Source organism: Arvicanthis niloticus, chromosome 10 (assembly GCF_011762505.2).
Source record: "Arvicanthis niloticus isolate mArvNil1 chromosome 10, mArvNil1.pat.X, whole genome shotgun sequence".
NCBI classification, from domain to species: domain Eukaryota; kingdom Metazoa; phylum Chordata; class Mammalia; order Rodentia; family Muridae; genus Arvicanthis; species Arvicanthis niloticus.
This window is the reverse complement of record NC_047667.1, coordinates 82,199,524-82,227,300: the sequence shown is the minus strand read 5'-3', so window position 1 is coordinate 82,227,300 and position 27,777 is coordinate 82,199,524. Positions and strand designations below refer to the sequence as shown.

Sequence of the window (27,777 nt, the reverse complement as noted above, 5' to 3'; positions counted from 1 at the left end):
ACAATAGCCAGGAGATAGGGATCACAAAGAAGTGTGATGAGCTGGAAAATCTATACCTACACTGTAAACTTTTATTAAAATAATCCAAAACATAAAATTCCATAAATGTCTGAAAACAAAAATACAAGAAAAAATGATATAAAAGAGCAAGAGAAGGACCCTAAATTTGTGAAAGAGTAACACAAATTATTGTGATAAACATGATGCTATACAATTTATAAAATTAAATTTATGGTGCTAAATAACACTATTTTCAAAGTTTCCTAGTTGTAAAATAGTAGGAATTGTCTTTGAGACAGAGAACAAAGCCATTCTGTAAGTATTTAGCATGAAGTGTAATCTATGATGTCTCTTACCTACAAACAACTGGCTGTTCAGCTGTAGCCGAAAATGACCTTCCTCTGAGGCCTCCCTCATACTCTTTGGAAGGTTGTCCACCTTCAATGAGGTCTCCTTGATATTTCTCTCAGCCTGGATGTAATGCCATTGGTTGTCATTCAGAGGATAAGGAGACTGGACAAGGAGCTCGATAGGACCATTCCCAACATCAATGGCGAATATGACCTCAGAAGGAGCTGAAGCAAAATGAAAGAATGATAAAATACATTGTCAGTGTGTTACAGGGACAAAACATGTTCCTAATGTTTAGTGAAAAGAAAAATATGTCTTTGTGAATGTAAAGAGGACATTTCTGAGTTCCTATAGCACTGGATCAATATCACCATTATTAAACTCAAAAGAATAAAGATATATGTGCTTTTTTCCTTTCCTACTTCAGTGGTTCCTAACTGTTCAAAACAACAGGGGCATGGGGTATCTGTTCCTGTTTGAAGCTCTACTGAAGTTCTGGGTTCCTTGATCTATCCTGATTTTACCAGTGTTTTACTGTACACATGGGGTTAGCTAAGCATCTCTAATATGCAAATATGATATTTGTATTCTGGATATTTATGTTCAAAATGTAAGGGCAACTGCATTCCTAAAAGCAATATTACTAAAGCTTAAATAACATGTCAAAACCTGCACATCAGTAGTGGGAGACTTCAACACCCTACTCTCACCAATGGACATACTATTGAGACAGAAACTAAACAAAGAATTGATGACACTAACTGATATTATAAATCAAATGGACCTATCTACAGAATATTTCACCCAAACACATGCAAAATAATACCTTCTTCTCAGTACTTCATGGTACCTTCTCCAAAACTCATCATATATTTCATCAAAAAGCAAGCCTCAACAGATACAATAACAGCTGGAATTCAAAAACAACAGAATTCTTACAAGCTCATTGAAAGTGAACAGTAACCCACTCGATGATTACTGGGTCAGGAAACAAATAAAAAATATTTTATTAGAATAGCCCTTCTTTACACAAATGATATTAGTTTATAGAACTAATTAAACAACACACTTTACAATAGCCACAAATAACATACAACACCTTGGTGAATATCTAATTAAGACAGTAAAAGACCTGTATGACAAGAAATTCAAGTCTCTAAAGAAAGAAACTGAAGATATTAGAAACAAACAAACAAACAAACAAACAAAAATACCTCCCCTGATCATGAATGATTAGGATTAATATAGTAAAAATGAATTTCCAATAGTAATCTACAGATTCTTTGTAAATTCCATCAGAATTTCAAAAGGTTCCTTACAGATCTTGATAAACCAATTCTCAAGTTCACATGGAAAATCCATAAACCAAGTACAGCTAAAACATTCCTGTACAATAAAAGAATTTTTGAAAGTATCACCAGCCCTGATTTCCAGCAGGAATGCAGAACAATTATAATAAAAGTTGTATGATTTTGGCATAAAAACAGATACCTTAATAAATGAAATAGAATAGAAACCCAGAAATGAACCCGCAAACTGATGGTCACTCAATGTTTTCAAAAGAAGCCAAAAGTATAGAATGGAAAAATGAAACACCTTCAACCAATGGTGTTGCTCTATCTAAATGGATGTCTACATGTAGAAGAATGCAAATAGACTCATAACTACCACTCTGTACAAAACTCAAGTTCAAATGAATCAAACACCTCAACATAAAAACAGACACACTAAATCTAACAGAAATGAAAGTGGGAAACTGCATTGAATTCATTGGCACAGGAGATAAGTTCCTGAACAGAACACCAATATTTCAAGCACTAAGATAAACAATTAATAAATGGGCCCTCACTGAACTGATAAGTGTTGAGCGCCACGTTGGGTGCCAAAAAAATGTTGCAGCCCAAGCTGCCCCATGCTTGGGGCCAGAAATGTTGAGAACTGCACTACCCCACGTTTGGGGGCCAAAATGTCTCTGACCGTTCTGTCAATGTTGGAACCCGCACTACCAAAAGCCTTGGGGGCTAAACTGTTAGAGCTCGCACTGCCCCAAGCTGCTTGAGTCCGAGGTCAGGGTTCAGTAAGAGAAAGAGTGAGGACGGACTCGAAGAATGGAGACCAGACAGAGTGTGATTCAATCCCGTTTATTCTTCAGTCTCTCTTCCTAGTCCAAGTCCCAAGTCTTGAGTTCCTAGTCCCTAAGTTCCCAGTCCCTAGTGCCTCTAAGTTCCAAGTTACTTCTTCCAAGTTCTAGTGCCTAATGTCTAAAAATTCTTCTTCCGAGTTCTCTAGTCCAAGTGTCTAATGTCCAATGCCTAGTGTCTAATTCCAAGTTCTTCCTCCAAGTGCCAAGTGCCTAATACCTAATAATCTCTTTCCTACTCCAAGTTGTACTGAACTCGTCTGTCTGCCTCTCGCCTTTTATATGTCTCACTTCTAAGCCACGCCTCTAAGTCACACCTTTAAGTCATGCCCTTAGGCCTTGTCTCTAAATCTGATCTCTAAGTCACACACCTTTAAGTCTCACACACCCAAGGGAAGATCCTGGGTATCTAAAGCAAGATGTTATCAGAGTGTGCTCAGCTGTTGTAGGCTGATGTAATCAAGTCTCTTATCAGAGTATATGGCTCAAGATGGCTGCAAGGATGATAGCCGCCTCCTGTCGGCTCCCCACAGGTAAGGTTTTGCAAGGCTAAGGACACCATTAATAAGACAAAATGACAGCCTAGAACATGAAAAAAGGTCTTGATCAGCTCTATATCTGATAGAGGACTAATATCCAAAATAAATAAAGAACTCAAGAAATTAGATACCAGCAAACCAAATAAACCTATTAAAAATGGGGTACAGAACCAATAGAGAATTATCAGCAGAAGAATCTCAAATGGCCAAGAAGGGCCTAAAGAAAATTTCAACATTTATAGTCATTACCAAAATGCAAAATGAATGAACTGTGAAATTCCATTTTACTCAGGTGACAGTACATGCTGGCAAGGATGTGGAACAAAGAAACCACTCCCCTCATTGTTGGTGGGAATGCAGACTTATACAACTACTTTAGAAATAAATTTGGCAATTTCCCAGTGAATTTGAAATTGTTCTATCTCAAGACCCAGCTATACCACTCTGGGGAATATACCCAAAAGATACCCTATTATACCACAAGGACACTTGCTCAACTATGTACATAGCAGCTTTATTCATAATAGCCCGAAACTGGAAACAACCTAAATGTTCATCAACTGAAGAATGGATAAACTATGATACATATACACAATGGAATACTATTCAGTTTAATTGCTGAATAAAAATTTAAAAAATCATGAAAATTTCAGGCAAATTGATGAAACTTGAGATATCATTCTGAGTGAGGTAATGTAGCTCCAGTAAAACATGTATGGTATGTACTAACTTATGATTGGACATTAGCTATAAAGGGCAGGATAACCATGCTACAATCAACAGACCCAAAGAGACTGAGTAATAAGGAAGAACCAAAGAATGATGTGTGAATCTCACTCAGAAGGGGAAAAAATATTCATCAGAGGTAGATGAAGGGTGGAAACTTGTTGGGAAAGGTTACAAAGTAGGGTATGGGGATGATGATCAATTATATGGGGAGTGGGATGCAATAGTGCTTGGAGTGAGAATAGAAATCAGTGGGGATGCATCTCTGGAAACATTTAGAGTCAGAAAAGTGAGAGGCTACAGGGAGTCTATGTGGGTGACTCCTGCTGAGAATTTTGCCAGCTGGGTATATAGAGACTGAAGTAGCCACTTCCTGTAATCAGGCTGGACAGTGGAAGGAGTGGGGCATTAACCCACCCACAAAGCCTTCAACTCAAAATTTCTCCTCCCTAAAAGATTGGCAGGGATAATGATGGAGCATAGGCTGAGAGAAGGGCCAACCAACGACTGGCCCAACCTGAAACCCATCCCATGTAAAAGAACCATCTCTGATACTATTAATGATACTGTGCTATGCTTGCAGCCACAACATAGTGTTAATAGTCAATTGAGATGCTTCATCCAGCAGTGGATGGAAACAGATGGAGAGAGCCATAGCTAAACATTAGTCAGAGTTCCTGAGTCTTGTGGCAGAACAGGGAAGAAAACTGAGCCAGCCAGAGGGTCAAAGACATCACAAGAAGACCTGTAGGTTCAACTAACCTGGGCCCATGGTGGCTTACAGAGACTGAACCACTAACCAGGAATCATGCAGGTGCTGGATCTAGCCTCCAGTCACATTTGTACCAGATGTGCAGGATGGACTTCCTATGGATCATCTAAAAAAATGCACTGGGGACTTTATTTGACTTTGTTGACTGCCATTGGATCCTGTTCCCCTACTGGACTGCCTGGTTGGATCTCAGTTAGAAAGGAGGTTCTTAGTCAGGCTAGGACTACATGCCCCAAAGGGGGATTTGTAAGGGCAGGCCAGGGAGGACAGGAGAGGGGATCTATGATTGGTATGTAATATGAATTTAAATATTAATTATGGAAAGCATATATATATATATATATATATATATATATAGAGAGAGAGAGAGAGAGAGAGAGAGAGAGAGAGAGAAAGAGAGAGAGAGAGAGAGAGAGAGAGAGAGAGAGAGAGAGAGAGAGAGAGAGTTTTCTTCTATGACATGAATTCCCAGGGTTAAATTTGGCTAATAATATTTGATGTCAAGTTGCTTCACTCACTGAGCCACCTTCCTTGTTCAGGCTTTCTTTCTTTCTTTCTTTCTTTCTTTCTTTCTTTCTTTCTTTCTTTCTTCTTTCTTTCTTTTCTTTCTTTCTTTCTTTCTTTCTTTCTTTCTTTCTTTCTTTCTTTCCTTCTTTCTTTCTTTCTACTTTGTGATAAATCACTTATTTCAACATCAACAGAAGTTGGTGCCTCAGCAGAATTATATTTGATTCCCATGATGATCCATTTCTGACAATACTCAGAGTTGATGTGAGAAACTACTGGTTTTTACTTTTCTCTAAAATATTAGAGGGATCTAGTGCCTTTCTCAGGTAGTCATGGCAATGGACTGAACCATGCATGTTTTTTCTTCTGGGTCATACATAGTCACTGAGAAGAAGATACTCAGGTGAGCTTCATATATTTAAAAACATTTGAATAACAGGTGAGAAGGGAGTTTCCTTCAGGGAAAGAGCTAGTTTTAGACTGAAGGAGATAATTAGAAGTGTGAAGAAGGAGAAAATTGGTCATATCTCATTTTGTGGAAGATTTGAATCAGAGGTAAAGTGAGACCCATGTCCTCGGCACACTGTATTATAACTGCTAACAATGAATTCCCATCCTTATGTGGGCCAGTAAAAATGAGTTTTATAGTGAGCCAAATGCATCACACGGACATCTGAGAGCCACTAATTCGGTAATGCACAAGTATGTAATAATGAATATGTGAAGAAATATGTCAAGTGGTACAATACATATATGTATGTATAATAATACATAAACATATATTTATACATATACTATATATGTAAAATATGTATATTATATTCAATAATCTAGGCTATTTTGATGATGTCTTGCTAGCACACAGTGGGAGATGGCTTAATCAGTAAAATACAAACATGAGTATCTGAGATTGATCCCTAGGATCCACATGAAAGGGTCAGGCACAGGACATACCTTTACAGTCCCAGCACTAGGGAAATAGACATAAGAGGATCTCTGAAGCACACTGGTACTCAATCTAGCAAGCAAATGAGAGACTGCCTCAATGAAGGTGGATGGCATTTCTGAGAAGGATACTGAACATGATTATTTGGCTGCTTACACCCACAAAAGAAAGACAGAGAGGGAGAGGGATGGAGGGCGGCAGGGAGGGCGGGAGAGAGAGAGAGAGAGAGAGAGAGAGAGAGAGAGAGAGAGAGAGAGAGAGAGAGATTTCCCCGCTATTGGGCCATGCCAAGATATCTATCTCTTCCCAGGCAGTGTCAGTTTACTATGAGAATCACTAATTTCCTCCCAACACAATCACTAACATATTGACTCAGACCTAAGTACACAATGGTTGTCTTCTTTTTTGTAGATTGCAGATTCTAAACTGAAGGTAATGAAATTGAAACACCTTAGTTGGAAGTGACTTGGAATAAAGTGGGTTAGAGGTTGGAATTTGGAATCTTTCTTCTGTCCTACAATCCATCCCCTCTACATACACACACCTTGGAAAATTCTGTTTTGGATAGCTAAGATGGTTAGGTACTCTTAGAGGATGAGAGTGTATATATTTTGACTCACTCCATCTGTTATAGAACTTTTTCTTTCCAAGTAGCTGGGCTTCAGGATTTTCTTTAGCATAAAAAGTTAATCTGCTTAAATGAGTAAATTATTATATCTGGAGGTAAAAAGAGTCAAGGTTTGGGCATCTTCTTCAAGCTGTTTCCCTTCATTGACGTTTTAACAACAGTAGTATTAATAAATTTAATAAATATAAAGCCATATTTCCTCAACCTAGAACTGACAATACTTGCATGTAATTAAAATGGTATAAAAGCAAAAAGGAGAAGAGAGGATGAGATAGAGGTTTTTTTAGGGAGGGGAAATGAGAATGGGGATGGCATCTAAAATGAAAATAAATAAAATATCAAAAAATTGAATGCTAATTTGAATTTAAAAGGGAACTGTGTATTTCTTCATAGTACAAACAATTTGGCTACTGATCTGTAATTAACATTCAATTATTGCTCACTATCTTGTGATAAAACACCACAACATTAACTGTGGGTTTAATAAATGAAAATGATGCAGGGCTTGATTTTTTTTTAATTAAACATACAGTGAGGTTATTACATCCACATGATGGAATGATTGGCATTCAAACTGTTTTTCATAGACTTACAAAGTTAGACATGAAAGAGTTTTGTTTTACAATAAAATTAAAAGAGCTTCTTCCATCAATAGCTGGGGTCTTTGGACTGTAAAGAAAGTAAAAGGTAACATGGAAACACTTTCTTTTCTGTGTAGTCTGAAACTACAAAAGAAACACTTAACTGTTGACCCTTATACTGAAGGAATACCCACAAAAACCCCTGCACCATCCCCTCTTACAAATGGACTTGTCTCCTTTTGATGAACTTGCAAATTTCCAACATCCTTGGCTAAAATATTTGCTTAGATTTCATGGGTATTACATGCAATTACATCACTGTGTTATGGCCAATATCCTCAGTCACACAATTGGAGAACATTTACATAGACAAGGCTAGAGAGATGCTCAAAGGTAAGCTCATGCAGCTGTGGCAAGAGTAAGAGCATGGTTGGGTGGAGGTAATGTAGACCATTCAGTGCAAGGAACCCAAAAGCAACAGTAAGAGAGGATAAAATATGTTTTATGTTACTTTTGATTATTTATCTGTGAGTTTGTATGCCCCTATTCATATACCTGCTGGTATACAGGTATGCAGGGGTATTCATTCATGTGTGTGGACATTTATGGAAAGGCTAGAGGACAATCTTCATGTCACTACTCAGGATGTGTTTGAACCTTTTTGTGTGAGTCAGAGTTTTTCACCGGCTAAAATGAATCTTTGTCTCCCTCAAACTGGTATTAGGAATACACACCACAACAGGACATCTGCCTTTTTATTTTTCACATGAGTTCTGGAGATAAAATTCAAGTTTTCCTGGTTGCAGATCAAGCTCTTTAGTTAAATATATTTTATAGCTTAACACTTAGTAAATGTTATACCCTAAAAAAAAAGTTACAATAAACAAGTGCATATACTCCATTGACTCCATGAAAAATCAGCTGAGTGTGCTTGTTTGTAAGAATTAGACAGTAGCTTTTCCCTTTCGTCTATGGTTTTCCACTGCCTTCTATAATCTGAATGTATACAAACATCAGTATCAGCACTAGAATCAAAGGAACTCAAGCTATTGAAAACCCTTGATAATTTTATTCAGTTTCTATCAAACAGGAAAGAAATCTATGATGAATTTTGCATTAAAATATTTCCTGGAAAGATTTTGGATTACTTGACTATTTTGAAATCTCTAAAATTGATCCTGCAAAGACAGATATAGATAGTGTTATAATCTATTATAGAAATGATTTAGTTTACTAAACTTGTCCTTGTATTAAAAAAAATCTTCCCAAACCTTTTGCATACCTATAAAGTTTTATGAAAATAATATATACTGAAAGTGAATAAAATACCTTCCACTCTATGCCTGCACCTAGAGCAGCCATAAGGTGTCAGCTCTTTACTCAATCCCCTCAAAACCCAGAGGAGGCTGGACTCCCAAGAGGTCTAACACACCCAGCAGTGTAGGATGCTGAAGGAGCATGGTGGCTGCCAGAGTGACTGATAAGACATGCTGATGCCAGGACTAAGAATGATGCTGACTTGTGAGCTTGCTGAGTGCCCTGACAATGGTGACTGGGAAGCTGTACTGGACATATGTTCCCAACCCACCATTGTTCACCTATACTCCTGATGGGACTAGCTGAATTCCCTCATTTTTAGACCTTGTGGAACAGAGAATCAAAAAGAGAAGTTATAATGACTCATATACTGTTCTTAAATGTGACCAGTTATCCAGACTCAATGATGAACTGGTCTAGAAATCAATCCAATATGGGAAATAACAGTCTTCATTTGGAAGTCCAGTCTTGAAATTTTCAGAGACATATATGGAAGTTAGCTTCAGTTCTCTATGATGTTATGTTAGCAAGAGATAAATTTGGGGCAGGATCTGGATTTCAAACAGGTGTTAGCACATTGTTAAGGCTCTTTTAATTGTCAAGTTAAAATTACTTTTGTTTCTTCTACAGTATTTAATGTAAATTGCATTGATTATATGCCTTTTGATTGTGTTTTTGTTTTGAAATCCGGCATGTCAGTTACAGGGGTCTATCAATCAGCTTTTGTTTTAGTGCCCTGAGTATTGGTATCCTAAAAATAGCGTGCAAGTACTTGAAGAAATGAGTCAGGCTTTTAGCAGAAGCAAAAGGCTAATGGGCTTGATTATTGCTAGTACAACAGCTTTAATTACATTAATTGCAAGCACCATTGCTTCTGCAATTGCTTTGACATAAGAAGTTAAGACAGTTATTTTTGTTAATCATTTAACAAAAAATGTTACTAATGTGTTGAATATACAAGAGGATTTAAATAGGCATTTGGAAGAATGGATTGATGCTCTTATCCAATTCAAAGTGTTGGAAAGAGGTTCAGAACTTAGTCTAGAACAAGGAAATAGGCTTTAGACATGAAAATGAGATTGGGCTAGGACAGAGAAGTTGGCTGAGATATTTTGGTCATCCTGGTAAGCCACTAGAAACAGTGATCATAGGAGTGTTAATGAAATTTTGTTTAGTGCCTTGCTTGTTCTTTGACTATTTGGGTTTATTGTCTTGCTTGTTCCTTGACTGTTTGCATCTATTGTATTGTTAGTCCCTCAACCTAGAACTGACCTGAATATTTGCATGTAATTCAAATGGTATAAAAGCAAAAAGGAGGAGGGGGGATGAGATAGGGGTTTCTAGGCAGGCAAAATTGGGAAAGGGGATGACATCTGAAATGTAAATAAATAAAATATTTAATAAAATATATAATATTTTACTATTACAACACAAACAGCTTGTCAAAGAAAGAAAAAAATGAATAAAATATAAAAAACATATCTTCTCTTTTAAAGTTATTGTTACTGAAACAGAGTGAAACATTGTTTTTCCATTTTCATAAAAATTAATCATTTTATTTTTGGGTGTTTGTGTGTATTTTTGTTAACATGCTGACTTACAGTGTCTCATAGTAAAAAGTTTTCTGATCCATATTTCTTTAGTGTTTATGTGGCTTCATGATCATTATTTTACAGTTGTCAGAGATGGCGGTAGGGCTCTTTGAAAGAGATAAATCATGCATCTAAACCTGCATTAACACTACTGCTGATAAGAAAGAGATGAAGATTCAGCATGAATTCTCACTTACTAGTTACAAATCTATTGATGGGAGATAAGAAATTGGATGTGTGTGAGCATGCATGTGTGCATGTGTGTTTGTGGGGTGTGTGTGTGGGGGGGCGTGTTACCTGGTCATGAATGCCAGAAATTAATGCTCAAGTTGCTCTTCATTTACTCTCTACCTCATTCTTTGGAACAAATTCTCTACTTGAACCTGGAACTCACCAAATCTGCTAAATGAACAGCACTATTCTGCCTGTCTGTGCCTTCTCTGCCATGAGAATTACTGGCTATGTTGCTTAGATTCTGGGTAACTGAACTTAGGTCTTCATGTTTGCATGAAAATCATTTACTGGTTGAGCTATTTTCTCATATCACAAAAACAAGCAAACAAACCAAAGACTGAAAAAAAAAATAATCCAAAATGTGAAGAAAGTGGTCAATAGCAGTCATCCCTGCTTCCAATAGAGTGTCACAGCTTAAAGTGACAGCTAAGAAATGACCATGCCTTAATAAAGAAAGAGTATAGGCTCTCAAACCTATGCATGGGTATTATTGGAATGTACATATCCTGATGAAACAAAAACAAACTCTCATAGAACACAACAAACCATAACATGCTTGACAGCTTCAGTGCTAGTTTTTTCTGATAGCCAGTGAAATTAGCTTGATACTAAAATATGTACTGGTGGCTGGTGGTAGAGATAAAGTAAAATTCTTTAGACCACTGACATTAGACTCATAAATAATGACACTTACAGCTCATTTCAAGTCGGAGGAAGTCTTTAATGCCAAGGTTTTCTAGGAAAACGCCAGATAAAGCAGTAGTTTTAAAAAAGAAGGAAATATCAGCGCTGAATTCAACATGGAAGGTAGTAAAGTGGAGGTAAGCAGCTTCAGTAGTAAACCAGACAGCATTCCAGAAGTGTCCTGTGAAGCAGAGAGTCCTTAAACATGACTCGTTTGTTTTCAATGGGGTATGTAATATCAATGGACTTGTGGGTAATGCTCCAGACTAGGAAGACACTGAACAGAAAAGTGATAAGGGACAAGGCAGGAGAGATGTTCACAGGAAGGGAGTTGGGAGCTTGTACTCACGGTCACCATAGCAACGCAAGGGGCCAATTCTCCAAGCTGCTTCTGAGTTTGATCTGTTGGTATCACTGATAATTATCTGAGTTACAGGCAAGTGATCTTTGAAGGAAAGAAAACCAGTATCATTTGTCCTGAAAAACAAATTTAAAGGGGAAAAAAGGGTAAAATGTAGAATATCTAGACATTCTGTGCAAAGACCCCTCTTTTTAAAAGGGACTCACTTTGCATGCAGTCTGGTTAGAAATGGAAGGAGTAAAATAGAAGGTTTTTTTTTTTTTTTTTTTTTTTTTTTTATTATTATTATTTCCAGCCAGTGGGAATACTTGGAATACTAATTACATAGCCTACGGCCTGTATCCAAACACCACAGGCTTTTATATCTCCCCTAAATGTTTTCAGGAACATAGATAGTTTACAAAGACCGCAGTGCTGATCATGGCCAAGAGGATGCAAATGCTCAGTGCTATGTTTATGTAGCATTAACATCACTTCACTTTGCTATAAAAGAAGATCTACTATCTTAGGAACTAACTTGAAAACAGAAATCACAAATCCCTATCAAACCTCACTTAGAGGACCCTGCTGTACCACCTGGCAACAGGTTTTAGTCAGGTTTAAATGTTCCTTATTACGTTTTAAATAACCTTAAAATAAACCTCTAAAGTTAACTGGTTGTTTTTGCTTTGTTCTTTATAAAAATCTTGCTGGTTAGTGGCTCTGGTTTTATTCTTGTTAACTATACTAATAAGGATTTGCCCAGTTTTCCTTTGATAGGAAAACAAAAAGAACAGAGAAAGCCAATATTTTCTCCTAGCTTAAGCTTATTTTTGGAATCAAGGTAAAGATGGTACCATTTCTTTGAGCACTAAATTTGGAAGTCAAAACCTGGTGGTGTTTTGTTGTAGAGAAAGCTCTGTTAGTACAAATGCTTGGTGTATAAGGAAGGAGACCTGAATCTGGATACACTAAGCCTGGACACCATGATATCTTGTCTACATCCACTTGATGCCCCTGAATCAGCATATTGACATGTATAATAAAACATAGTAAGTATTAAAAAACCTCTTCAAAATAACATGGAAAACTTTATATTTGGGTTGAAGATGTAACTCACATTATCAGAAATAATATGTTTTTTAATTTAACTTTTCAAAAATTGCTTTATTTTTATTAAATTTTATTTATTTACATTCCAAAGTTGCCTCCATTCCCTACCCCTCCTCCCCTAGTTCTTTATTCTCTACCTCCCCACCTCTGAGAAGGTGCTTCCCCACTCATCCATCCACCCCCACCTTACTCCCACCAGCATCCCTCTTCCCTGGTCCATCAAGTTTTCACAGGATTAAGCTCATCCTCTCCCACTGAGGCCATAAAAGGCAGTCCTCTGCCACATATATGCAGAGGGGGCTGGGGGGGGGGGGTTGTGGATGATCCAGTGGATGTATGCTCCTTGGTTTTTGGCTTAGTCTCTGGGAGCTCTAAGGGGTCCAGCTTAGCCAAAAAGTTCAGAATACTCATGATACAACTCATAGACCATAGGAAGCTTAGCAAAAAGGAAGGCACATGTGTGGATACATGAAACCACTTAGATGGGGAACAAAATAATTATGGAAGGAAGAGGGAGGGAGGAAACTGGGTGGGAAAGGGGAGGAGGGAGAAGAAAAGGGGGGGCAGGATCAGGATGGAGAGAGACAGGAGAGACACCCAGAGGTCCAGCAGAATGAATGGAAATTCTCAGCAGTGGGAGTTAGGGGGCATGGGGAACTTCCAGAAAGTCCCAGAGACCTGGGATGAGAGGGGCTACCAGGACTTTTTGGTGATGACATTAGCTGAAATGCCCAAGAGTTGGGAGATGGAACATGAAGAGACCACCTCCAGTATATAGATATTGCCCCAGTTGTGGGGTAGGGCCACCTATCCATCTTCAAAATTTTTAACCTGGAATTGGTCCTGTCTAAAAGAAATGCAGGGACAAAATGAAGCAGAGACTGAAAGAAAGGCCACTCAATGACTGTCTAAACTTGGCATTCATGCTGTGTGTGCACACCAAATTCTGACACTATTCCTGAGGCTATATTGTACATATTGTATACAGACAGAAGCCTGGAATGGCTGTCCTCTGAGAGAAATAATTTTTATATGGAAATTTGAAACAATAAAATCAATCAAGGGCTCCAGAATATTTTCAACATGAAAAGGCTGCCGGGATTCTCTCTGGATATGGCTGTGTGAGACTGGTGAGAGGTAACTACTTCTCCTTTCACTGCATGAGTTACTCCCCCCACCCTTGATGCTTTGATAAAGGTTAATTTTGGCTCACAGTTCAAGTGTACTGTTTATCATGGTGCCAGGAGCTTGTGACAACTGGTCACAGTGCCATCAGGATGCTAATAGATGAATGCTAGTGGTCAGGTTCCCTTATCTTTTTACTAAGTCTGGATCCCTGAGATACAGAGTGAGCTTTGTATCTCAGTGGACCTAATCATGTTTACTTCTTTGGTGATTCCAGATACTGTCCAACTGACCATCATTATTGACCTTTATAGCCAGAGCAGCCCACTTGTTATTGGTTCTATTGGAGTCTGCATAAGACCAGTGTCTCTTAGGCCATTTTAGGGATGAGCATTCTATCATCCCAACCTCAACACTGAGGCCAATTTGGGGGTTCTGCATTGCCCTGACTCCAAGAAGTACCTCTCACTCAAGCTTGAGCAAGCAACCATAATTAAGGTCAGTGGCAACAGAAAAGGATGAAGACATGCACGCAAAGTGGGTAGCACATACTGAGATGAGCTCCAGCAGGAGACTGAAAAAATTGACAGACCAGAATTGAAAATTATAAAAGCTCATTATATAAGTGCATGAAACTATTAAACAAAAACTTAAAACTATTGCACATGGGTTAGACACATGAGGATTCAAAGTGTGAGTGAGGTAAAACTTTCTTGTTTTTATTTCTATTAAACATCTTATAATAAAGGCATATTTTCTTTAAATAAACTTTAAAGCTACAAATTCAGCAAAATTACTAACTTTATGTATCATTTAAAATATAGCAGATCAGTACTTAGAACTACAATCAAGTTTGCAGAGCATACAAGGAACATGAGGGTTCATCATGTAGACTCAGGTCTGAGTGTGAGCTACACATAGCAGTTATCCCTTGGTATCATTTCTCAGGAGTGTTCCACTTTGTTTCTTGAGACTGCCTTCTCATGGTCTGGAACTTGATGACTTGGCTAAGCTTCATAGTTCACTAGTCCTTGGTGTCTTTGTAAGATATGATGGATGACAAATATAGACACACCTCAGTCTACATCATTTGTGTGTGTGTGTGTGTGTAAAAGTCATGACTATATGGTTTCACCTCTGTTCAAGAATATGTGTCTACATGTAAGCAGAGACCAAAAGTAAACTGTGAGCTCTCTGTGTTGCCAGGTCTCATCATGTCTTCACTGATACAACATTAGAATTACATGTGTGAATCATCATCCCTGCTTTATTTTACATGAGTTCTAGTGACTAGACTCAGGTTCCCATGCTTATTCACCTCATACTTTACCAACTAAGTTATCTCTTCTCTTTTATTTCTGTTTTTTATAAATATTAAAAAGATGCATCATAGAGCAGAAGTAGATCATAAGCTATTCATATTTAGAGTATTAACTCTCATAGCCACATCATTGAATCCATTTCCAGAAAGCGCTTTAATGCTATTAGTGATAGAATGCCAAATAATTATATTTCATCTAGAAGTTTCCAAAATAATCATGTAAAAATTAACTTTAAATTTAATCATTGGTTATAAGTGTCCCTTACTTTCTTTTTATATTTTCCTGTAATCTATTGAGGGTACAAGTGACATGCCCTGAAAAGGCTGGCTGGCAGAACCTCAAGACCTACTTCTCTCCACCTGTCCAAAAAGGGGACCTACAAGTCCTTATATTATGCTGAAATATCTTTCTTCTCTTCTCTTCTCTTCTCTTCTCTTCTCTTCTCTTCTCTTCTCTTCTCTCTTTCTTTCTCTTTCTTCTTTCTTTCTTTCTTTCTTTCTTTCTTTCTTTCTTTTTCTTTCTCTTATAGGTTTTGTATCCAACATTTTACATGGATACTGGCGATCAAGCTGAGTTTTTATACATCCATGAGTTATCCTTTCTATCTCAAGAAAATAATATATTATATATGTATATGTGTATATATCTATATATATAGATATAAAGATAGATTATATATAGATTATATAGATAAAGAGACAGAGACAGACACACACACACACACACACACACAGAGAGAGAGAGAGAGAGAGAGAGAGAGAGAGAGAGAGAGAGAGAGAGAAGCAGAAAGAGACTCTCCGCAAAAGTCTGACCAATGCATATTCAGATATTCTTAGTCAACCATTGGACTGAGAATGGGACCCGAATGGAAGAGTTAGGGAAAATCAATTGAAGGAGCTGAAGGGATTGCAACTTCATAGGAAGAACAACATTATCAACTAACTGGACCACCCCTAGAGTTCCCAGGAACTAAACCACCAACCAAAGAGTGCACATGGAGGGACTCATGGCCCCAGCTGCGTATGTAGCAGAAGATTGCCTTATCTAGCATCAATGGGAGTAGAGACCATTTATCCTGTGGAGGCTCGATGTCCCAGCATAGAGGGAAGCTGGGGCAATGAGTCAGGTATGGGTGAGTGGTTGGGGGAGCACCCTCACAGAGACGGGGGAGAGGGGTGGGATGGGGGGTTTTGTGGAGGTGAAACCGGGAAAGGGGAGATTTAAAATATAAATAAATAAATAATGAGAAAGAGAGAGAGGGAGAGAGGGGGTAGGTTTGCTTTTTCAATGATAAAGTGACAGGAACCTGCTTTATAAAAGGTCGCACCAACAGAACAGCAGATTTAATGACTAGAATCAGAAACCCTCAAATGCTCCTAAGTTTCTTTTGAAACAATAAAAGAAGCAGATAGAAGCTCTTTGTGCAGGAGTTTACTTTTGTTAAACCTGGTATTTGGATGAGAAAACATGCAATCCATGTTGTTGACTGTCACCAGGAGGCACCCAATGCTGTGTCTCACCACCTTCAACTCTGCTTTTCTCTCTCTCTCTTTTTTTTTTTTTTGTTGTTATTTTTTGAGGTAAATTTGAAGCAAGCTTTATTAAATACTGGCAAGGACAATGGACACTGGAAGTTAGTTGTAGTTCAGTATGATGTTATGATAGCAGGAGATAAAGTTGGGACAGGATCTGGATTTCAAACAAGGGTTAGTGCATGTTTTAAGGCTCTTTTAATTGTCAAGCTAAAATTGGTTTTGTCTCTTCTACAGTATTTATTGTAAGTTGCATTGACTGTATAATTTCCACTTGTGTTAGTGTATTGACCTGGCATGTCTGTTATTGGGGTATATCAATCAGCATTTGTCTTGCTGCCCTATGTATTAGAAAACCTTGGTTCTCTGAAAAAAGCTTGAAAGTGTTACAAGAAGTGAGTTAGGATTTAAGCAGAAGCAAGGGGTAGCGGGCTTGATTATTGCTGGTATAACAGCTTTAATTTCATTAATTGCTAGCACCACTGCTTCTGCATTAGCATTGACACAAGGAGTTAAGACAACTATTTTTGTTAACCATCTAGCAAAAAAAAATGTTACTAATGTGTTGAGTATACAAAAGGATTAATATAGGTATCTAGAACAACGGATGATGCTCTATAACCTATTCAGATTATCTGAAGGAGGTTCGGGGTTCAAGAGTTAGGAGCCATCCCAAGAGTCATGACAAATATCATTGGAGTAGTTTTACTTCAAAAATTTACAATGATTTTTCATTATAATTAGAAAAAAGTTTAAAGACCCCTGTAGGATATTTGGCACAATCCTAACACCACTCTGGGTGTGTTAACTTTGCATAGTAAGATTATTAATTTAAAGAATGCTTTTCTTCCTCTTTGGTGACAACTTTCCCCACCTTGTAAAGTATAGCACTCTCCTACCATATCTGTGACTCAGCTCTACCCTGGGTTTTCTTGAACACTCTCAGGTGTCTACCAGACTGTTTCAGAAATGCTCCTTCTTGTGGGCCAGGGAGACAGATGGTTCAGTAGATTAAAACCTTTATGACAAAAACATGAGTATTTGAGCTCAGATCACCAGAAACCATCTGAAAGCAATGTGCCTATATGAGTCTGTAATCCTAGCACTCCAGAGCTCAGGAGGATCCATGTATCTCATGGGCCAGCCAGTCTTTAGGTTTAATAAAAAACCCCGGGGCACAAGGAGGAGTGGAAAGAAAGAAATTGAGAGAGAGAGAGAGAGAGAGAGAGAGAGAGAGAGAGAGAGAGAGAGAAAGGAAGAAAAGAAAGAACAATAGAAGATCCCAACTAAAAATTTGTTCTTCACATAAGAGTATAGAAATGCACCCACCCATACTCATAAGTTTGTATGCAACATCATACAAGCACACACACACACATGCATGTGTGCATATATCATATACATATATTTAAAAGATCTATAGTGAAAGAAAGTGTATGAATTTTTCTTTCTGTAATTTGTTTAATATGATTAAAATTTCTATAAACAGTTGCATTTAATTTCCTATGAAAAGAAATGAACAACAAAACTAACTGCATTCTTTACTGCTGAAAAATTTTATGCACATATGCTATATTTTCCCTATTCAATACTCTGTTGTTGAAAACCAAGACTGATTTACTTATTTCTTTATTTCTTCTTCTTTACTTATTTAGATTTTGATTATAACAGAAACCCTGGTGTAAGCAGTATGTCCCTTCTACTCATAAGTTCTCCAATATGAGACTCAAACCACTCTAGCTGGAAAATACTTAAAATAAAATTGTATTTATGCAAGGAAGTGGTAATTTTTAAGCTTTCCTTCCATAAACAAAATGGTAAAACTATTTGAAGCATATCAACTATATGCTAGCCAATACACTAATCTGATGATGATTGATAGGAGTACTTGGCAGATTCTATGTAAATTACATTCCACTTTAAATGAAAGATCAGAATATCAGTGCATTTTAGTATGGGTAGTAGAACTTGAACCAACACCAACAGATATGTTGGCCACATACACCTTTGACTGACCTATCCTGTTGAGGCTTCCTTTAATTTTAAGCAAAAGTTCTTCTAAATATAATAATTGAGTGACATTTTTCTCCACCCTGAATCTCCATCTTTTTATTTTTCTTTCTTCCTCCTTGTTCAACCCTAAAATATACACTCATTTTCCTAATTCACTTGATCTCATTAAAACATATGGTAGTAACTGCTCAGTCACCAAGGTCTGTTGTAATAGAGCAAAGAAGAATCAGTCACAAGCTGCTGAGACTTTGCTTTAGCAAAGATGGAAAAGATGGATTCTTCTCCAATGTGATTTTATAGATTATATGAAACTTCTTTCTGGAATTCTCACCCTGATAAACCATCCCCACATTAGCAGTCCCATTGGTGGAGTCATGAGGATCCTTTAACTCATCTAGAATAAAAATTCAGCCAAACTCAAGGATAGGATTTCTAGGCTATGAATATCATATATGGTTCCTAAAGCATGAAAACATCTCAGTAGTTTTAAGTTACAATGTTGTCTAGCATGTATAATTAATTAAAATGCTCCACCAGCACAATCTTGTTTCCTTATTAACTTTGCCCAATAGCAGAAATTGGAGGCATTTTTACAGGAAAAAGTTCCTGGAGATTCTAACATTCACTCAGAACCCTGAAGTAACAGTGAAAGTATGAATATGGGAAACAAAAATATTGAAATGTGTGGACAGCCAGCTTGGTTCTATGTTAGCCTTGAAAATAGGAAAAGGTAAACCTGATACACTGTGCATTCTTTTTGGCTTTGTGTTTTCTTTTCTTCAGTAGATACTGGAGTTTGGTAGATGTGACAGGTATATTTCAAATTCTACCAGATATTGTGTCTTTAAAATATCATAATATTTTTACTGATAAAATTAGCTCACTGAAATTTAAGTAAGAAGTTCAGTGATCGAGGTGTAAGTCAGTATCCCATGAGGAAAGTGCTTGTAGTATACGCTTGAAGGAAATGAGGCATACACACAAAACCAGGTGTAATGGCATAAGTTTATAACTATAGTTGGGAAGGTGGATATAGGCAGACCGTTTGACTGTTCAGGATATCTAATCCACTTGACAATCTCCTGGTTCTAGTAAGAAACAAAAGACTTAAAATAAAAGTAGATAGTCCTGAGGAATGACAGCTTCCACATTTTATTTTATCATTTTATTTCTGTGTCAGATTCTCTAATAGTATAGCATAAAGTAAAGTTAAGGTGTTTGATTCTCAGCCTATAAACTTGCAAATAATGCATAATGCCAGACAAAATGAGGGAACTTATGACTCAAACCTACAAGTGAATCTGAGTGCCAGGGATCAGAGGATCTCTCTCTCTGTCTCTCTGTCTCTGTTTCTGTCTCTCCCTCTCTTTCTTTCTTTCTCTGTCCCTGTATCTCTCATCTCTGTCTCTGTCTCTCTTTCTCTCTCTCTCATTCTGGAAAAAAACTATTTAAAATATTCACAGAGCTCTCCTAAATTTGAAGATGAAGCTTAGTCATGATCTTGCTTCCTAATTGTTAACTTAATGGAATCTAGTGTCCATACTGGTTTATTTGAAGTGGGAAGGACACTTTAAAATGAGCAATACCATTTTCTGGGCTAGGGTTTCAATTTGAATACAAAGGAGAAATCAAACTGAACATCAATATTTACCATTCTCTGTGATGTGTATAACTTACACAGTGGAAACTGAAAGCTTTTCTGGAGACTGGAAATGATGTAGACCAAATAGACAGGAGAATTTACACATTCCCTTGCTGGACTGAGCTGGTATAAAAGAGGACTAGGGCCTTGGTGCATGATAGAGTTGGGTTTGAATTCTGGTCTTGCCATTTGACAGATATGTATAACATTGAAAACAATCATTTAACTCTTCTGTAATTGCTTTTTCAACCTCAATGTACATATTCTTATGGAATATCAAGATCATTGTGAGATAAGTCAACATCAATAAGTAAATTAAGAAATTTTAATGTAGTGTTATAGTCACTAAATGATGGTAAAGAACATCAGTGGAAGAAAAAAAAAACATCCATATATTTATGCTTACATCTCCAGGCAGCTCTCCTCTAGGCTACATCCACATTGCTGGACTTCAGGAACAGAACCTCCCCAGTAAGGGTGCCTTTCATTGGACCTCCCAATCCACCAGGTGAATGGGGCTCCATCTAAAAGACAAGATGTTTCATAAGTCAGAAATACAATCTGAAAGGCTACAGAAGAGTTCACAGTAGTGTGTGTATATGTGTGTACATATAAACTCTCTCTTCTCATCCTTTCTTCCTCTCCCTCTTTTCCATACTTTCTGAATTACAATTTGTCTTTCTTCATTTATCTCTTCCAACTCTCTCTATATTTTAATGCACACATACAGGTTTGCATATAAAAAGATATTTTACTAAAGAAACGTAGTTAAAGACTGAGGAATGACATCATTAAGAATCAGGGACAGAAACTCAAACTGATAACAGATTAGAAAATATTACAGCTAAAAACAACTTTAAATTCATATAATTTTACGTGTAGCAATGCAAAATTTACTGTTTAAATAATGAGTTATAGAATGTTTTAATATAGTTTTAGGCAGAGCAATGAAAAAAAATTTCAGTTTACAAAAATCCCTATCTTTAAAAAACTTTTTAAAACATCACTTTAAGTGGGCCAGTGCCTCCTATATATTCAGAGACTAGACATGGTTGAGTGCTATTGTACTAACAGTGCAACTAAAATGAAAACTGAACTTTAACAACCACTACATCAAAGGAATAACAGAATTGGATACTTTTTGAATGCCAAAACAGTATACTTCAATATAAAGACAGAAGTATTCACACGACCTTCATTAAAAAGGGAGGAAAATTAAAAATCAGTTAAAACTAGAAAAAAACAGTTTTGTATTCTCTTGATCTGTATACCATTTCTGTTCTTCCTCGACATCTTTTTTATTCAATATTTTATTTATTTATATTTCAGATGCCATCTCCCTTTCCATTCCCCTCACCCATTAATCCCCTATCCCATTCGTCCTCCTCCTTTTTAGCCTTTATACTGTTTAAATTACATGTAAGTATTAAGGTCGGTTCTAGGTTGAGAGACTAGCAATACAATAGCTGCAAATAGTCCAGGAACAAGGAAGACAATAAACTCAAATAATCAAAGAACATGTACGACAATAAACCAAGTCCCGTGATCATTCCTGTGATCACTATTTCTAAGGGCTTGTCAGGATGATCAAAGTATCTGAGCATACTTCCCTGTCCTAGCCCAAAGTCATTTTCATGCCTAAAGCCCATTTCTTTGTTCTAGCATAAGATTTAGATTTCTGCCTATAATTATTTCTTTGTTCTAGTCTAAGACTTAGATTTCTGCAGGAAAATAATTCTTTGTTCCATCCCAATGTCAGATTCCTGTCTGCAGTTCATTTCCTTGCCCTTGGCGTATGTCAGATTGCTGCCAGTCAGCCCCAAAAGCTCTCCACATCTCCTCTTTTTATTGCATAAACCAGACTGAGCCTGTCTTAGGTAATTCTGACAAGAAAGCCTTCCTTACTCGTCATGGAATATGTATTATCATAAGCAATACACTTCTGTCTTAGTTTGGTAAGGCTCTGTTCAGAATCTTACCCATCCTTGGCTTGCCAGCCTGTTAAATTAATAACTCTGTCTGGGGTTCCATTATTAGTTTTAAGTCATGTACTTTGGCTGCCAGACTGTTGATGTAGTTAGAGACAAGCTTTAACATGATGGGCAAAAATAAAATATTCCCAAGACAAGAAGGGCTAGCCTAATCAAGCTATATATGTCATTCCTAAAGTTTGACCAAAATGGAAATACTGACCTCAGAGACATGGGTAATTTTATTGGCACTGTCTGCAGCATCAAAGCTCAACAGAGCAGCATTCTTTAAATTCATAATCTTACTATGCAAAGTTAACACACCCAGAGAGGTGTTAGGATTATGCCAAACATCCTGCAGGTGTCTTTAAACTTTTTTCTAATTATAATGACAATCATTGTAAATTTTTGAAGTAAAACTACTCCAATGATATTTGTCATAACACTTGGGATGGCTCCTAACCCTTGAACCCTGAACCTCCTTCAGATAATTTGAATAGGTTATAGAGCATGATCCATTGTTCTAGATCCTGTCCCAACTTTATCTCTTGCTGTCATAACAACATAGTGAACTACAGTTAACTTCCAAAATGTCTCTGACAATGTTCAGATCCAGCCTTCCAAATGTAGACTGTTATTTCTAATATTGGATTGATTTCTAGACCAGTATATGATTGAGTCCTAATAGCTGGTCACCTTTAAGAAAAATACAAGAGACATTATAATTTCTCTTTTTGATTCTCTATCCCACAAGGCAGCTTGTCCCATCTGGGATATAGTCAAGCAAAGGTGGGTCAGGAACATATGTCCAATACAGGTTCATAGTCACCCTTGTCAGGGCACTCAGCAAGCTCACAGGTCGGCATCATAATCACCTAACATTACACTCATGATCTTCTTTCTAAATTTTAAGTTAGCTTTTAAACAAACACCACAAACACACAAACACACACACACAAAATCACCCACCCTTTCATATACATGTGGGTAGAACGATGTCTCTTTAAAATTATCCAAGACAAACATAACACAGTAAAGGCCAACATTAGCTAAACATGTTGTCCTTTTGGTAGATAGTAAAGAGCGTAGAAATTTAGGGTAAATAAAATTTAAGCACATGTAAAATGGATCCTAGTCTCCATTGATTATTTTGTCTCAACAGTACTAGAAGAAAAGTGAGGAAATGAGCCTGTAAAGATCATACTCTTGTGAGCCAAGGAAAACATTCTGAAATTATGATTTACTGAGACACTGGGGAAAATAATTAGCTTGGCGTCCTGATTTCATTATTATCTTTCTGTTGTTTTTAATGATTTTGAAAACCACAGTTGCATGTAGCTTTGAATCAGAAAATTATAGCATATCCCAAACAAGAGCCAACACCTACATGGAGGCCCTGGGTAGCATTGGCTAAAGGCACACAACCCAGCTTCCCTGGACAATGGCTATCTTTGTTTTGCTTAGTACATGCCAGACAGTTAAAAAGGTGTTGCTGGCTATTTTTAGTTATTTTCAAGATTTGAGATTCTAAAGTTAAGGATGGGCATATAGTTAAATTGGAATTGAGTTCTTTCCTAGAATACAAGGAACTGTGGTTTTGATTCTCAACATGATACATATACACCATATACAATGGTGCAGGCTTTCAATCTCAACAGTTGGGATATAGAGAAAAGAATCAGAAGTGGAACATTGTCCCTACCTACATAAAAAGTCAGAGGTCAGCATGGGCAACAAGAGTTATTGTCTCCAAACAAAACAACACTCTTGAAGCATTTGAAAATTTGGTATGTTAAGTGCTAGTATGTGGGATTTTTACCCAAGTAATATTTTGTTGTACAGGAAAATTCTTATTTTTCATACTGTCTTTATTTACATATACAAAGCTCCCACTTTCTCTGAGTTGTTCACTCGTCTAAATCTCCCAGAAATCTTTGAGGCAAATAGGCAGAGATAAGACATTTAGAAGTACAATGCTATAAAATATGAAAAAAATGGGGGAAGGTTTTTGCAAAAATCATAATTATTTTGGGATGCAAATTTCTGAGAAGAGCTTGAAAAGTCTACCTTCATCCCACTAGCACATCATTTACTAATAAGTATGACATACCATCCTGCATAATGGGTGTGACTATGCTATTTACAGAGGAACAGCTTAAAGGAAGAAAAAAGAAACATGTGTGTGCTTGCATAGACAAGCATGTATGTGCAGGTAGAAGCCAGAGATGGGTATCCAGTGTCTTTCTCAACTATGTTCTACATGATTTTTTGAGACAGGATCTCTCCTTGAACACAGAATATTATCAATTCAGCTAGACTAGTTGAATAGGAGGGTCTTGGGAGCCTCTAATATCTAGTCCCAACACCAGGACTGCAAATACTCATGGGCATGCTCAGTATTTACATGACTATTTTGGGTTTGTATTTTTATTTTTCATTGATATAGATTCCAAGGATTTAACTCAGGTCCTCATAATTGCAAAACAAACACTTAACCGATGGTGCCATATCTCCCTCTTGAAAACATAATCAATTTTGTAGAAAAAATTATGACTGAGTCTAGTTTATTGACATATTGGTCAATTGTGGTTTTTCTGATACAAGAAATCCAGGTGAGGTCATAGAGCACCCTATTTACACAATTAGGTTTAATCAATTGAATTAAAATTAGAGAATCTTTGTAAGTCTTCAATTGTTACAGTTTAAAAAACAGTAAAAAATCAGCCTATCAGTGATGTCTACATGGAAGCCTGGAGAGTTTAGCTGCATCTGGGCCCAGAAGCAGTCAGGTAACCTTCCAAGCAATATCAGCAAGGAGGCAGAAAGCCCTGTGAAAGCAGAGGTTCTGCTGTGCTGAATGTTGCTGCCACTGTTATTGCTGCTTCAGTTTATATTATTTTATTTGTCTTGCATTCTCTCCAGAAAATTAGTATATTTTATGTATTTTTTATTTGAATTAAAATATAATTATAGCATTTCCTTAATTTCTCTTCCCATGTCCCAATGCTCCTATTCTTTCCTTTTATACTAATAGTCTCATTATTTTTTTATTATTATTAAGTATTATTATTAAACAAATATGCATAAATATAAAGGGGCAGCATGCTAAGTACATTTATTGTTGCTTGTTTGGATTTGATTTCTGGGATGAACATTTGCTATTAGAAAGCCAATTAGGGGCTCATTCCTGGAAAAGACTAACTCTTCCTCTCTTAGTGTCATTAGTTACTGTAGTTTTTGTCTAGGAGTTGGGCCGTAACAGAGTTCCACCTTCTACATCAGCATGTATACTGCTATTATCACTATTCATTTTTGAGCAGTTCTTTTGCTAATGGATCGTGCATGTAGCTTCTCTGTCATTTTTAGAAGACAGTTTCACAGCTGACTTCCTAATCCTCTGGCTCTTACAATCTTTCATCTTCATCCGTGACATTGCTGGAGCCTTGGGTACAAGAATTAGTGTTTTGAGGTGGTACATGCTCACAGCTTTATATTTTGGTTAACTCAACATGGCAAAAGAAGAAGCAAATTGTCTGATTTTCAATCCATTTCTATTTTCTGCCATGTAAGCTTTATATCAATACACATCATGCCTTTCAAATATGATGTTTGATGCGTTCTTCAAATAATATGGCCATTTTTCTTAACAATGTGGTGGTAGGTCAACTTTGAAACTTCTTTTTTTAAGAGAGGATTTTAAAAATCACAGGCTGGCCTCAAACTTAGTATGTAACCAAAGATGATCAGAAACTTCTGATTCTTCTGTCTCCATTTACATGGTACAAGAGATAAAGGTGTCTACTACTATGCCCAATATATGCCATGCGGGGGATAAAACTTAGGGCTTCATGCATGGTAGACAAGCACTATCCCAAGTATATCCTAGTCCCAGCTCTTAACATCTGAGTTTAATGCCTCCCATTCATGTGCTCAGAAATTATTCTGAGACCATTGGAGAAACTATTCTCATAACTAATCACTTGTGACTTCCTTAAACTCTGCACTCCTACCCACAAATTCAACAATGGGCATGATTAAATATAACTTTTAGATCATTTCTTGTTGCTGTGATAAAAATAATAATAATGAATTTCTGACAATTTCAATTTAAAGGACAACAGTTTATTTTGAATCACCCATCATGACAGAGAAGACATGTTGGCATGAGCAAGAGGCTAAATGGTCACATAGCTTCAAAAAATTCATTCTAGAAAAGAAGGGAGTGAACAGGAAGTGAGTGTGAGTTATCAACACTCAAGACCTGCCTCCAATGACTTACTTCCTCCTATAGGACTTCACCTCATAAAGCTTCCACAACCTCTCCAAAAAGCAGCACCAATGAGTCAGCATGTGCTCGATCCTCTCTGTCTCTCTATCTCATTATATATGTCTCTCTGCCTCTCTCTGTATATGTGTGTGTTTGTATGTGCCAGATAGTAATAATATTTAAATATAAAGAATAATTCATAAAAGACTATAAAATCATACACACTCACCATGTTAACAGTTTCTCAGGTCTATGATTTGCAAAGGTCATGGTATAATGTATCAATGCTGTAATGGTGCCTCCTAATATTCTGCAGAAGAGTGAACATGTCTTCTGCTATGTGTAACATAAATATGAGTGAGATATGCATCCAAATACAACTCAGAGCTACACACTGACTTTTGCCCAAGAATTCTTAAAGAAAGTTTCATGGAAACAGTGGCACTTGCTAAAGGATACATGTTGATGACTTCAACAAACACAAACCTAATGTGAAAAGTTCTTATAGGGTAAGGCTCCCAAGCAAAAGGGATCTTACCTACTTCACTCTCTTTAGGAATAAGAGGACTCCACATGCACTATGCATCATCTGATACTGATTATAGATCGAGGGCATGGGTATAGAAAGTAAAGGAGAAAGCTGAGGCCACTGGAGTTCTGAGGTCAAGTGACTACATCACTGTGTGAACAAAATGCAAGGCAGCTAAGTGCGGGTGTAAAAGAAAAGATGGCACTCAATAGGGATAGAGCTATGGTTCAGTCAGTATGGCACTTGGTTGAAGAAACATGAGGACTTGTCCATTAAAAGCCAGGGCAGGTAGTCTGTCTGTAATTGTAACAGTGATCAGTTAGAGCCAGACTGCAGTGTACACTTGGAAGCCTGACTGAGTCAGACAGCTCTGGGTTCAATTTCAGATCCTGTTTTAAAAAATTAAATAGGGAGAGGAGTGACTAAGGAACATAGTCAACATTAACCTCTGTCTCCACATACAGTTGTACATTCATGAACATGTATATGCATGCATACAAAGGTACACACACACACACACAAAGATGTTTTACATGCCCTTTTTAAACAGCCTATCATTTCTGAAAGAAAAAAAAACCCCTAACATTTAGAGAAAAAATAGCTTCATCCATATCACAAGATAATGACATTCACCAACATCGATCTTGGTCTTACTGCTTGTCAGCCAGAATGATTAAGTCAGAGAATGTACTTAATAGTGTGATTAAGAGCTACTCAGCCACATCAGGAATGAATGTTTTTATAGTGTTGTTCGTTGTTCTCTTTCCTGCTTATTCAGCATAAGTGAACCCAAGAGCAAGAGGAGGAAATAGAAAAGATTAATGACACTGCTACTCCAAACAAATGATAAACGTCTCTTTGATGAGGTCACTTAATCTGAATGAGCCAAGGCTCTCTGGCTTAGAAA

At 37.1% G+C, this 27,777-nt stretch overlaps 1 protein-coding gene across 5 annotated transcripts in view; it reads right to left on the bottom strand.

Annotated features, from left to right (window-relative positions):
• The window catches only part of LOC117716170 (contactin-associated protein like 5-2), a 737,433-nt gene that overhangs the window by 124,755 nt on the left and 584,901 nt on the right, over positions 1–27,777 (bottom strand). For 4 of the 5 annotated variants that reach the window (XR_013113069.1, XR_013113068.1, XM_076941723.1 and 1 more), the window contains exons 14-17: positions 20,511–20,628; positions 11,367–11,494; positions 11,028–11,198; positions 357–575 (exon numbers count right to left, since the gene is read on the bottom strand). Coding sequence is in view for 3 of the 5 variants with exons in the window: in XM_076941723.1 (XP_076797838.1) it covers positions 357–575; positions 11,028–11,198; positions 11,367–11,494; positions 20,511–20,628 (636 nt within the window). In the remaining 2 variants the exon portion in view is untranslated. The remainder of the gene's footprint in view (positions 1–356; positions 576–11,027; positions 11,199–11,366; positions 11,495–20,510; positions 20,629–27,777) is intronic. The other variant, XM_076941724.1, reaches the window with a different exon arrangement.